This window comes from Eucyclogobius newberryi, unplaced genomic scaffold (assembly GCF_026437365.1).
Source record: "Eucyclogobius newberryi isolate DKJ021-1_F unplaced genomic scaffold, fEucNew1.0.hap1 SCAF_1, whole genome shotgun sequence".
Classification (NCBI taxonomy): domain Eukaryota; kingdom Metazoa; phylum Chordata; class Actinopteri; order Gobiiformes; family Gobiidae; genus Eucyclogobius; species Eucyclogobius newberryi.
Genome location: NW_027315723.1, coordinates 26,044,449 through 26,059,073, shown reverse-complemented (window position 1 = coordinate 26,059,073; position 14,625 = coordinate 26,044,449). Strand labels below are relative to the sequence as shown.

Here is a 14,625-nt window from a genome sequence, read left to right as displayed (position 1 = left end):
TCTAAAAAGTGAAAATGTTTAAAAAAAAAATAAAAATTAAGACGATTTTGATTTACACAGTGACTTGACTGAGATCAGACATATTCTTTTCTATTCATCACAAAGAACAAGAACTGGCCATGTTTTGCCTGACTTTGACCATATTGTATCCCATTTTCTTTTCTCATAAAGCTATAGCTCTGCAATACACCTTTCCACCTACCTTATAAAGCACTGCTGGAGGCTATTTGGCTATCAAGGGACACCCAGGGGTCTGAAGATATTGGGTTAGCTTTAGCACAATTCTATAGCACATCAATGTCTCTTCTTTTCCTCAATGTTTTCCATCAAGACACTAATAGGGGAGGGAAGTAATAAGCATCGCCACAAACTCTTCCCAGCAGTGCAGCACTAATCACTGAACTGAAGGGAGCTTCTGAGCAATTTAACAAGAAAACAGCCACAGCCGCGACATATGGATGAAGAATGATTAAAGCTACAAGGCAGATTCTGTTATAATCATCTTGCTAATGTATTTTCTAATATGCATTTGAATCAATGATTAATTGAACACTGAACACCTTGGACTATGTAGTTCCCAAAAGCAGAAGAGGAATATGCCCTGGGAGGTAACGAGCAAGTAGGGCAGTACCTGAGGTGTTTCTCCAGTTTGTCCACTTGGTCATGAAGGGATGGAGTGATGTCTGTCTCTGGCCTGAAACACGGAAACAGAAAGAATAGGCCAAGGCCAGGGACTTTTTCTGGCACGCCCCCCTTAGCAGATAGAAACATTATCCATGCCCCCCCACAGCCCCAAGATATTATAATAGCATAAAAAAATAAATAATACATAAACAATAAAAATAACATTAAGAGCCTAAAACGAACCTGAAATTTGTAGCCTCATGTTTTAATTCTATAAATTATTTTTAGTACCAGTGTCACTGTCAATAGAATAGGCTCCAACTGTCTCTCCTCCTTCTTTCAGCTCCCTGCCTCTCTTTCTCTCAGCTCCATCTGTGTCTTCTCTCCCTCAGTCTCTCCTCTCCTCCTCTTCCTGTGTCTCTCCTCTCCTCCTCTTCCTGTGTCTCTCCTCTCCTCCTCTTCCTGTGTCTCTCCTCTCTTCCTCTCCCTCGGTCGCTCTTCCTCTTCCTCTCCCTCGGTCGCTCTTCCTCTTCCTCTCCTTCGGTCGCTCTTCCTCTTCCTCTCCCTCGGTCGCTCTTCCTCCGTCTCTACTCTCCTCCTCTCCCTGTGTCTCTCCTCCTCTTCCTGTGTCACCCCTCCTCTTCCTGTGTCTCCCCTCCTCTTCCTGTGTCTCCCCTCCTCTTCCTGTGTCTCCCCTCCTCTTCCTGTGTCTCCCCTCCTCTTCCTGTGTCTCCCCTCCTCTTCCTGTGTCTCCCCTCCTCTTCCTGTGTCTCCCCTCCTCTTCCTGTGTCTCCCCTCCTCTTCCTGTGCCTCCCCTCCTCTTCCTGTGCCTCTCCTCCTCTTCCTGTGCCTCGCCTCCTCTTCCTGTGCCTCCCCTCCTCTTCCTGTCCCTCTCCTCCTCTTCCTGTGCCTCTCCTCCTCTTCCTGTGCCTCCCCTCCTCTTCCTGTGCCTCTTCTCCTCTTCCTGTGCCTCTCCTCCTCTCAGCTCCCTCTGTCTCATAGCTCAGCTGTGCAGACAGTGGGCGGGTCAGTGTTACCTGTCTGTCTGCAGTGGGACAGCGGAGAATTGGCCTTTCACTGCGGTGAATGAGGTGTTTTAACGGAGAAGACACATTCATTTTACTTGTGTGTCACAGTCACTTCTATCTCTGCGCCTCACAGACTGCTCTCTGTGCGGTGCTGACTCGTACCAATGCGCCCATGTTTAACATTTACCACAAAAAACAAATGGGATCAAGGCAAGTTTATTTGTCGAGCACAATTCCTACACAAGCCAATTCAAAGTGGTTCACACAAACAGGAAAAAATGCATTAAATTCACAAAACGGATAAGATATAAAAGAGAAGAGTGCAAATAAACTCTTTTCAGTCTTATACACCTCTAAAATGTGTTATATTAGCCTAGATTTGAACATTCTCATAGTAGAGGCCTATCTCACATCTTCAGGAAGATCGTTCCAGATTGGAATAGCATGAAACTGAAACGCTGATTAAATGCACACGCAACATATTCAGCTTTGTATCGCCAAACAAGCGGTCAGTTTGTGGAGGTAGTAAGACTTGGAAAGAGAGGAGACAAGCCTAATGGGACAGAACCAAAACACAGAGTGGCAGAGGGGCGCGGAGTGGGACAGAACGCATGGTATCGACAGTGGCCAAAGCCGTGGCTAAACTCAAGGCAAAAATGTGTCAGTCCGGGGCGCGGAGAGAATGACGGCTCCACTCCTCTGCTGCTCTCTGTTGGTAGAGATTAACCCTGTGTTGGCGCTGGCGGTTTTTCTGTTGCTGAAAACATGTCCTTCACTAATAATAAACTGTAATAAACTTCTACTTCTTTTTCTTCTTCCATTGTAAAAAAGCCTGCAAAGCGCATTTCATGTGCAAGACATTATTAATATTAAATGAGAATTGGCTTTCATTCGACCTATAAGTCAATTCAAATGCCCCTAGGAGACAAATAAAGTTATTTTAAATCAATTGGAAGGAAGGTTAATTACTATACTAGTACATCCAGAACGCTGCTGCTCGGGTCCTGACTAGAACCAGGAAGTACGATCACATTAGTCCTGTTCTCAGGTCTCTGCACTGGCTCCTGTGGCTCAGAGAAGAGACTTTAAAGCAGCTCTGCTTGTGTACAAGTCTCTCCATGGCCTAGCACCAAAGTACATCTCGGACATGTTAGTGCCATATGAACCATCTCGGACTCTGAGGACCTCAGGGACCGGCCTCCTGCTGGTGCCAGAGTCAGGACTAAACATGGAACGGCCTCCTGCTGGTGCCAGAGTCAGGACTAAACATGGACCGGCCTCCTGCTGGTGCCAGAGTCAGGACTAAACATGGACCGGCCTCCTGCTGGTGTCAGAGTCAGGACTAAACATGGACCGGCCTCCTGCTGGTGCCAGAGTCAGGACTAAACATGGACCGGCCTCCTGCTGGTGCCAGAGTCAGGACTAAACATGGATCAGCCTCCTGCTGGTGCCAGAGTCAGGACTAAACATGGGGAATCTGCGTATCAGTTTTATGCAGCTAAAATCTGGAACAGTCTTCATGAAGATTTGAGACAGGCTTCTACTCTGACAATGTTCAAATCCAAGTTAAAAACAGTTTTGTTTAGCTTTGCATATGACTGAAATGGTTTTCTTTGCTCTTTTATGTCTTATACCGTTTTGTGATTTGTGATATCTGTCATGTCTTTGTGATTTCACTTAAAGCTTGAAAATAGCACCTTTAAATCTCTTTATTAAAAGGTCTTTCTCTAGAGAAATTCTTTACAATACAAAAACTCCTATTTAGACACAATTAAAATTTAACATGTAGATAATTCTCTCGACACAATAGCGCATTGTGCCAGTGTCCAAGCATAGCAGCATAGCAGGGAGAGGGTAAGAACACACGCTGGTCAGATTGTCAGTCGGCACTAAGACCACTGCAAAGTCCAGGGAGAGCCTGGCTCACCTACCCACTGATCAAGAGCGATCAGTGGGTAGGTGAGCCAAAATATCAGCACAGACGTGTGCAGAGGCAGATAGCGCGCTGACATCTAGGGACGGTCAAACATGGGAAAGAATCAATCTAAAAGCAATGTGCCCATCCAAGAGACATCTGTCACGCTGGCAATGTCAAATCAATATGGGAAAGAGTGTCTGCCAGTGAGGTCCAATAAATTTTGTTTTCCATCTGGCGGATCACTAAGCACAGACAAAACAAAATGTATGCTTCATGTCAGCAAAACTGAATGAATAGAAATGACGGTTTTGTGACTTTTGTCATGTCTTTGTGATTTTAATGCATTTTTTCCTGTTGTGTTGCACTTTGAATAGCCTCGAGTATGTATTGTGCTCAAATATAACTTAACAAATTAACTGAACAAATAAACTTGCCATGCCTCCTACCCCTATCCTCATCTCACATGCAACTGCAACAAGTTCTTACTGAGGCAAAACCCATATTCACATACATTTTCCAGATAGGAAATGTGTCTCATTGACTACCCATGTGAAGTCTTCTCGTCACCTGCCAACAACACTGATGATGATGGTTCACTTTTAAGGAAATTACAAAATATATAGTTTTGTATTTGAAAATTGTTATAGAGAGCTGAAAACCTTATCAAAGATTTCATACAGGTACAAAAGTAGTATGACGTGTTTCTGATTATTTAATTTAATTATATTATTATTTTGACAGTCTGACGGATGGTGGTGCAAGACCCTGCTCAACTCTGCTCCTACATGTGTGCCCAGCCTGTATTGTGCACCATGTACCAGAGTGTATATCTTGGCACTGTGCTCCCACTAAAAATAAAACCCTGTGATTCTGTGCCTTCAGGCAAAGGATTCTGGGTCGTACCAGAGTGTCCCCCACTGGAGCACTGACCCTGATGAAACCGCTTCCTCTCTTTTTGTGTCTGTGAGAATAAGCCTGCCTCTCAATCAATGCTTCTGCACCCCCCACTTAATATGCACTGGCGCTCTTCTACATCACTTTTTCAGCACCAATTTCTAACTCTTTGCCTCCACAGCCTAATCTGCCTGTTTTTGTATTCCCCACACTCTAAGGGTGGATACACATGACATTATTCTGAGCAGATTTGGACCTAATTAAGCCATCCTGGAAAGGGGGAGTTGAAACTACAGTTATGGTTTCGTTCCCAGCACTGAAAATATAATACATTTGGCTTAGGGGTGGCAACTTTGGAGCTTAGTAAGTCAGAGGGATCACTCCTGGGAGGAAAGTGAAAGTTTGAAGGCAGTGCACACACAGCACCAGAGCCCTGCGGAAAAGCTAATCCAAATAGCAAAGAAGAGGAAGCCTGAAGTGTAATGTGAGAAGACGGGTGAAATGGAGAAACGCAGTGATTTGGAAAGGAACATTATTTTCGCTTCATGAACAGAGCTAAAAACCATTATAACCAATTGTTAAAATATATCTTCAATGAGTTATCCATGATAATATTGACAAATTTTATTTTAGATGCCCAATTGTGTACTGTGGAAGAATGCTAGTTACAAAAAAGATGATCAAATTCACATAATCATACTTTGCTACAGTATATGGCTTATTATTTTATTTGTAGTGACCAAAAACTGTCAAATAACATTTTCCAAAGAAACGGGGACAAGCCGTAAAGAAGGGATTGACTGTTCTAATTACTGTTGTAATTATTTAATAACAGAATAAGTATGCCTAAAGCAGCAATAAATCAGCACAATGTAAATATTAAGAACGTTTAATGTTTTGGGATTAAAGGTTGAATGGACGATTTTTTTGACCAAAATCTGAGTCTTATTTCCTCGTGGCGTGGACTGCTGATTAGTCCTGCCACGTATCAATCATAAAACTCACCTACCGCTCACCTGCAGCCGCGTGCGGGCTCGTCCCCACGAGCAGCACGGTTCCGCGTGTCTAAGCGCATGGATCTATCATAATATAGTTCCCTCAGTGTACGGGACAAAATGAAGACGGAGAAAGACTGTTCGAGCTGTCTCAGAAGTAGACGGAAATCTACGGGAGACGCTAATAAACAAACGCACGTGTATGTTGTATCAGTCCGCACGGGGGAGTGCGCATGCGCACTTCCGCCTGCATTCTCAAATCGCCGAAAATATAGTATATAATGGATTTAAGGCAGGTGAGGGAAAGTAGCTTATATTTCTTGGAGGCTAGTGTAATCATGAAGTAGATGGAGCAAAGAAATATAGGTGACCTTTAAAGGAAAGGACTTAACAGGGCAAGCAAGGCAACAGTGATCAAAAAGTTTCTTATTAGCCTCTTTGTCTGTCCAATAAATAACTTTAGTTCAAGTGCAATGTTATTTTAGACTACAACATGATAATAGCACATTACGGTGACTGAGTTTCATTGCCATTATGTAATACACAATTGAGTATTTTCTGTTTTGTTTTCTTTTCATTGTGTAGAATTATTTTATGTAAAGATGAATCAAAAGAAGAGTAGAACATTACAGTTCATGGTACATTAAACTTCAAAACAACAAAAAGTGACACTTGCTGTAATTAAACTATTGGGTGTTTGGGCATTCTCAGCGGATGCTCCTGGCCGATGGAACAAGCTCCCACTGTACATCAGACTGGCAGATTCACAACTATTTTTCCCCAATTTCAGTGTACAACTTATATGAAATACTTAATATACTTGTTTATACGAACTTTGCAAAGGACCTTGGTCACATTGGCTGTGTTTTTAAAAGCATCTATAAAAAATTGGATTGGACTAAATAGGGCCTGACATTTTACCAAAAAACACCAAATGAAATAAAGCTCAAAAGTAACATTTGAGAGCCCACAGGTTACTAAGGAAAGAAAGTGGGACAGTATTGTAAGTTTTCTTACCCATAGCCTCGCTGTGGCAGACACTCAAGGATGTCATAGCACAAGCTGAGCTGGTCGTCCCTCTCACAGCTGTAGATGCTCTCTAGCGCCACCTGCATCAGCTGGTCTGGGTCACCTATGATCTTCTGTTGGCTCTGGAGAGGAGCACAGAGGTCAAAGAGAAGGTTTAGGTCTCCGGGAATAACTTCCTCTGTCATTTTCTGGAACACAGCACAGTAGTCACAGTTCTCCCAGACATTGTCTGGGAGCAGCAGCTTTCACTCGTCTGCCCTTTGACATGGTATATGTTTTGTAATAGCCAGCAGCTCTGTCCTTGGCTGTGCCCCCATAAGGTCATAAACAAAACATTTACGATGCTGGAGCAAAGCAATCGGCCCTGGCAAAGAGAAAATGGCCTGACATACTGCCTTTTCATCTGGCTGTCTGTTCATTCGGCTAGTAGCTTGGATACGTACGTCAGGCTTGGAGTGCTGGAAGATGATAAGGGGCAGGGTGAGGTCATGCTGGGACAAGCTGACCAAATATTCCCTGAGCAGAGACTTTGAGACACCCTCCGTCTTGCCCTCGCAGCGGTGAAGAAACGGTACCATCCACTGGAAACAATCTTTCACATAACGCTCCAAACTTGACTGAAAGAAAAAAAGATTATGAGGAACAACATCATGCATTATATCCTGTTTAGAGAATTCCTTGAAGTCTATGAACAGATTATATTTCAGATCCCTTCTTTTCAAATCGTCAATGATCTGCTTAGGGCTTTTTAATCAACAGATCTACAGCATGTGACTTGTAGAAGAATTCAAAGTCTTTATATTCATGAAATCAATATTGAAAGCCATCAAGACAATATTTAGTTGAATAAAAAATTTAGATCAATCAATATGAAGACAAAATTGTAACAGTAGATCAATTTGAAAAGGACATTTTTTACAAAGCACTACTATGGAAATGTACTTTTTCTAAAGAACGTAGAGTGGACAAACTATCTTTTTTCGACAGCCCTTTCAGAATAATTAAACGCTACTTTCTACCATATACTTAAAACTCCTTGAACTAGAATTACACTATAATAGCAGTACTAGGTGAGCTGTACCGCAATTTGAGTATGACAAGTTCACGCAGGGCTCTTGCACCATTGAGTCATGGTTCCTGTCTAAGTAAACATCCAGTCTTAAGATTCTTAATGCAAGCTTTTTCCACCCACACAGTGGCATTTTACATTCCCGTAATATGTCTGTGATTATGAAAGAGATCGGAGGCAGGCACAGCCAAGATTTCCTCATGAAGAGTTTGGTAAACACTCTCAAACACGCAGACATACACAGAGAGAGCTCAAAGGGAGCAGCAGTCAAACAGCATGTGTTAGTGCAGTCAACAGTATTTGCTGGCTCCCTGCCTGTATGGAGAGTGTACTGGCTGCGGCCCTCACAGGCAAAAGCTGGCAGTTATTAGCCACAATTTACAGGGCAACTCATATTGTGTACTCTATAGGGACGAGTAACTATAATACCTGCTTCACACCACCTTTCATAGCTTTCTGAAGGTTTAGGTTAAAAAGAAGACGTCAAGGACAGTGTGGTAAAAACTTAAACGCGACAATTGTGAACAGTTCAGAACCTCCAGAATTGGCTCACTTAGCTGCAGAGGCTGCACTAGCACTGAGACGTGACTGGTTCAGATGCTAGGCTTTTCAGATCAGAGAGAGGACCTTACGCAGGGGGTCATTTCCAACAACTTGTCCATAATGTCCAATGCTTTTGCAATTAAGAATAAATAAACTTTGCAATTGTTATTAGTAAAAGCAATTAGGTTTGAACATGTTTACCTCATTGTCAGCTAGAAGATACAGGGTCAAGTATAATGAAAGTATAAAGTTAAATTATGTTGATTTGTTCATTAAATTTATAATTTTTAATTTCAAGAAACGAGATGTCCAAATACTTTTGTTGGAAACATGGAAACACAGACAAAGAAGAGGGCCGATTGAGGTCCAAAAACCAGTTGACGATAGTATTTTGTATTGTCTGAACTCTGTTTTTAGAAGAAAAAACAAAAAAACATTTTGAGTAATTCTCAAGCTGCGAGACAAGTCTGGGAACGAACTCGGTTTCATAAGCCCTGCTCACTTGAGACTACCTTCATGTTTACTAACAGCCCCTTTAATGAGCTATCTACATCAACACCTGACTTTCAGTCCCTCCTCACTGAGTACCTGATTCGCATCAGAATGCCCTGGGCGTCTCCCGCTCCAGGGTTTCAAAACACTATTATATACAACCGGAAGGTTTGCCTTAACTCCTCTTTCAAACCATCTTTTCTCCCTGCTTAGAATATTCACCTCTCTGTCTTCAATTGAGTGGTTTGTGGCTTTAAGATTAAGATGCACGGCGCTCTGTGGTCCTGAATTAGCGTGTCTTCTGAACCACAGAGCGCTTTGCATCTTCATCAGGACGTCCCGCCCGGTGGGCAGGGCTTAAACAGAGTAGTTCCCAGACTCGATTTGCAGATTGAGAATGGACAACGAGTCCAGATGATACAACAGAATTGTTCTACACTGGAACACTCCTGGACGAATGAGGGATTATACCGACTAATACAGGAAATAATTCAAATAGGTGCATTTAATGCAAGTTAGACTGAGCGATCAAACCTTTAATAAGACTGAGAACCCTAATGAAAAAATAATAATATTGACTAACTAAAAAATATGGTTCTGAGGGCCTGGACATACCCGTTTTAGAACATTATTTTGCATGCAAGGTCTGTGATTCATCTACTTGGACACTAATGTTAAGCTAATCAGGCATGTGTAGAAGCTAATACACTCTGATGTTACTTACACACCTGTCTAACCATGTCTGACATCTCTGATAGGAGAGTGAGGACATGTAAAATCTGTACAAGGTCTAATTATACTCTATTTGAATAACACTTCAGAAACTCATCGTGTGATAATAACTGTTCAGGCCGGCTGGTGCACAGGGCTGAACACTTAAGTGATGTAATCACTCTTACGTTCTTCATAAGCAGACGGAGCTTGTCAATGTCGCTGAGATGCTGCAGGTCTTTAAGTGTCAAACTTAATTCACACGTCTCATACACCAGTGTCTCCATGGTGACCAGGTCATCACACAGGCTCTCCAACCCCGGGATCTCGCGCTCTTTTCCCAGCCGCACGAGAGACAGGGCACAGTCCACCTGAAGGAGGGAGAAGTGCATGAAATACAGTGGAAAAAATAATTTAAATCCAAACATTGTGCCAATGTTTATGATTTCAAAGTTATATTTTGTATATGTTGTAGTTGTAAGGATGCAGGAATAGACAGTAGACTGCACAGCCGTACCAAGGACACCACCAGTTCTGTCCTTGCTGACATCTCTGTGGACAATGTGCTGCGCTTATGTGTCTCAGGGTCCTACATTAAGGGTCAGTACAGTTTTTTGACATCCAGAGCTTCCGGACACTTTTATTCTAGGACAGCATGCATTTCCCCAAAGGCAGCTTTTGAACAGACTAAACCCTGAACAGTTTCTGACATGGACTGACAAACATTGCCCCTTTTCCTAGTGGCTTAACGTTTCCGGAGAGCAGAAAAAAGCTGAATAGCTCATTGCAGTTTCAACAAGTTTAATATGAATGCATATGATGTGCTGCCTGTTCAAAAAAAAGTCACCACCTGGATTCAAATAAGAAAAATGGGCACGAGCCACCTATTAGATGATTGCTGCATGGGTGATTGTCTTTGAGCAGCAACACATTATCTAAACCCAAATGATGCAGTGAGTGGCTTCTCATTTCAGAAACTATCATGTGGAAAGACAAATCCCATAGTCATGGAAAAGATGTCAGTGTGTTTGAGAAGGGTCAAATCATTGGCTTCAAACAGAGAAAACATCTAAGGAGAAGCAGAGTCTAATCTACTCCAGATCTGAACCCCAGTGAGAGTGTTTGGGACGAGCTGGAGAAGGCTTTGTGCAGTGGTCACTCTCTCACATCATCAATACAAGATTTTGATGAAAAAAATAATGCAACACTGGAATGAAATTACTCTTTTGACATTGCAGAAGCTTATTGAAACATTTTTTTTTTGGACGGGCAGTAATATATATATATATATATATATATATATATACACACATATATTTGTAAGTGATTACTAATACTAATCGTTAGTCTTTGCGACATAAAACATGGGTGATTTGGGCTCCTTCTAACTCTGAAAATAGATTTCTATCCAGAAGAGCAAGTGGTCAATATCCGACCACCTATACGCTAGCAGCACGCCCGGCCAATCAATGCCCTGCCACCTGTGGATGCCAGGCAATCAATAGCAGAAGCTACAGCTCCCTATAGTGATGATTGCTTTCTCCTCACCTTTTAGACAAGGGGAAAGCCCAGTGGCGCGTCTGTTAGCGTAGCGTGTGCCTTTATACACAGACACATTCACTATGGCCATGTCAAGCTTTGCTTACTTAAAATGTTTACCACTGAATAAATTACAGTGCGCTCCAAAAACAAAGAGGAGAAAGACTTACAGATTTACCTTGAATGAGGGGCAGTGCAATTAGATCTGAGTCTATGACAGATACTCCTGTTTTTCTAATTATTACTTATTTTTGTGGGATAGCACATACATATTTATCATAGTTTTACTACCCTTAAGTTGCAGTTTGTGAAGAAAAATACAAGTTTAAAATCACAGGAAGTAGATCTGAGTTCTAAAACAGAATCCCTCTACATATGTCATTAACATTGAAAACATAGAGACAATTTAGATGCAGCTGATAGACTTTTCTGACAGTTTTAACAATCTTTCAACAAAATAAAGGTATATGATAAATTGTTTTTCAAAATCTAACTACTGGTATTTTGGCTCTTGTTTTCAGTATGGTTGCTAGGTAACTGTTGTGGAATTACCTCTTCCATTATATAATGCTCATATTTAAGATAAGATAAGATAAGATAATCCTTTATTGTCCCACATGGGGAAATTTCATTGTTGCAACGAAGGTAGATACAGAGGTAGATACAGAGGAAAAGAACAGATCACTTATAGGAAGTTTGAAAAACACTCTCAATAGAAGATCTCTTATAAACAAAAACTCCTATAGACCTCCTATATTTGCTGCCCATGTCTGTGGCGGAGTCCGCCAACAAATTAAGGCAGTCAGCAATTTCGGGTTTTGGTGCTTTAATTCTCCCACAGTGAAAACCAAGTGCAAAAAAGGTGCTCTGACAAATATTTACAATGAGTTCAAAAAGTTGTTGAAAAGACAAACAAACACGTGTATAGGTTTTGCCTAGACTTTTAGTCCTCCTTTTAGTCTCTTTCCAACCACCACGCAGACGTTACCTCCACTGTGACCCACATCAGACTGAAGGCAGAGCTGAAGAGCTCGCCTTGAAACCCCCGTGGATCCCTCCCACATTACAAAACAGACAGATATGAAAATAATATTTTCACCATTTCTACGACTAAATGGCTATCTTTCACAGTCTAAGAGATACACAAATGTAATGATTACCACAGAAAAATATCAAACTAAATAAACAACCTTGGAATATGGCCAAAACAAAGATAATTATAATATGTAAATGATTTGTGGCTCACATGACCACTGAAGCCCGCGAGACTGAGGCATTTAAACCCAAATGCAGATGTGTCCGGGTTTGCCAAAAACGCACCACGGGGGGAGAGTGAGGAGACTTAGCGTGTTTTAGATAAGTAGAACTGACGCTTTTAAGTGTGCACCCTTAGTCACGGAAAACACACTGGAGGAAATGTAGTAAACTGTTTTAAATGTGTTTTTGCAATGAAAGGATTTGGGGCGGCGCACAGCAGACAGGGAAAGAACAAACTATCTGGGTTTTTTTTTATAGAAAAATCTTTTGTACATAAAGTTTAGACCTTTACAAACCAGATTTTTTTGCAATTCTTTTATCAGTTTATCATTTCAGATTTCAGCACCTGGAGTTGTTTACAGTGTGCACTGTGAACAAAATCAATTGTGTATACACATGTTGCAAATCAAAATGCAATTTGATTGTTTTCTTTTTTTTTTTTGAGTAGCGCTAGCAATCATACTGTATGTGTAATGCTCCTATCAGGCTTGTGTTGCAACAAGTTTATGATGATATGAGGCTTTAATTAAAACGCTATCAGGGTAGTTTTTCGGGACTCTTTAATTATTTTCTGCTGTGCACACACCGTCTTCATAAATGAGCAGTGGACCCTAAACCACTTCGGCTTCACTCTCTCGAAATGGAGAAATGACTCGGAAAAGCTTCGAGTTAACTTCAGTTAGACCTTTTCCGCCAAGACAAAACGAAAGCGGTGACAACCTTGATCCATCTCTGTGAAAAGCCAATATAAAGCACTCGGATGATGTGGGTGGAGAATGTGGGCAGGCCGTGTTACATCCCATTACTTCACTGAACACGCACAATCAGCTCCTATTTTTCAGTTACAGTGACAGAAGCGGTGGTTACTCTTCATTACAAGTCCATATGGTAAGTGCGATAATCAGTGCTGTGGATAGGATCAAAGTGACCTTGACTGATGGGGACTGGCACCATCCTCTCTGCACTACCAATTCAGTTTGTCACTTGTTTACGCTCCACTCATCCAAAAAGAAGCACAAAGGCAATTATTTTGTGTCCGGACAGACTGACGGCTAATTCTTTCCAGCATCTGTCTCCCCGTAAAAAATTGAAAAACGTAATTGATACATTAATTCTGGTTGTCATGTTTTTTTTATAGCTTACTTTAGTCGAACAAAGTGATCAAAGGGAAATATAAAGAAGTTACTTGAGCTTTTCTGACGAGATGAGATTTGACTAGAGCTGAAAAACAAGCAACTTGGTTAAAGGTTTCATATTTAGGTAGAGTTACTTAGTATATAGAAAGATAATTAAATTGCAATTAATGGTCAAAACTAGGCCTCATTCAAGGCAACATATACACTTTTTTAAAGTAAAGTCTACTTTGATAGGATATACTTTGAATATCAGTACACATTTGGAAGCATTTTGTAGTATTTTGTTCAGTCCTACTTTATTCTTCATATATAAAGCGTGTTCAATCAGAAGTGCTTACCTGTCTGGAGTTGAATTCGATGTCCTTGGCTCTGGTCTGGTACCAGTCGGTCAGAAGCTGGATGGACGGAGCAGTTGATCGGAACCTCAGCAGCTCAGGGGACTCCTCGTACAGGAAGTCGTCATTGTCAAACACGTGTTGGTCCAAAACAGCTCTAAGGGGCCAAACATAAAGCGAGGTGGTGAAGGTCAAGGTACAAGTTTATTGCCCCTATAAGAAAATATGTTCACTAAATTTGACCCATCCTTCAATGTAATGTCAGGCGCAAAGGGCAACAGCAGTGCAGCGTCTGTGGATCCTGCTCCAGGTTTAAGCTAGGATTAGTTTGTAGTACTTAGCATTATGATTAAAACATTGTGTATGTGTTATTTTCTAAAAGGATCAAGATATAATAACACATGGCAAGTAACACAGAAAATGTAATTTACGTTAAGTACAGTTTTAATTTGTTCTGGCAGCTGAAACATAGTCCTTTGTACAGAATATAATGGCTTTTGGAATACCTACATTTCTGAAAAGATACAGAATAGCCAGTTCAAACTCTGATGGCAGGGGCATCGTTCCAAATCATACAAACTGGGGGGAAATAACCCGTCTCATAAAAGCCACTTCTGACAATACATTTGCAAAATAAAACTGTAAATTAATGATGAATTGCCAAGAGACTATGAACAAATGGCAAGAGTTGGCATCCAAACAAGATTACATTGTTGCTTTGCTTATGTGAGCCAGGTTTCGTTCCAAACATTGTCTGCAGCATAAAACTGTTGTACACAGCACTTTTGCCAATACTCCACAGCATGTGTCATCTGGGTAATTGTGAAATAAATTTGGGGTGTTGTTCATCAATACATTTTTCTATTATGCGAGCTGTTTTCACCTGCACTCGTCGGCTTCACACCAGTCCATCTCTCTGTGTCTCTGTTCATCCCAAGGAATCAATGCCAATGTGCCATTGTCATCCATTCTGGAAAAAATACTAAATAAAATCAGTTTAGGGCACAACTAAAATCAACATTTTACATTTATGCATTTTGATGGCAGGGGTCTGT

The 14,625-nt window shown here is 41.3% G+C and overlaps 1 protein-coding gene across 1 annotated transcript in view; it reads right to left on the bottom strand.

Annotated features, from left to right (window-relative positions):
- The window catches only part of nbas (NBAS subunit of NRZ tethering complex), a 177,435-nt gene that overhangs the window by 126,852 nt on the left and 35,958 nt on the right, over positions 1–14,625 (bottom strand). Inside the window, exons 22-27 of the mRNA XM_072441583.1 lie at positions 14,454–14,540; positions 13,574–13,727; positions 9,492–9,674; positions 6,932–7,105; positions 6,477–6,610; positions 632–694 (exon numbers count right to left, since the gene is read on the bottom strand). Of these exons, the coding sequence (XP_072297684.1) occupies positions 632–694; positions 6,477–6,610; positions 6,932–7,105; positions 9,492–9,674; positions 13,574–13,727; positions 14,454–14,540 (795 nt within the window). The remainder of the gene's footprint in view (positions 1–631; positions 695–6,476; positions 6,611–6,931; positions 7,106–9,491; positions 9,675–13,573; positions 13,728–14,453; positions 14,541–14,625) is intronic.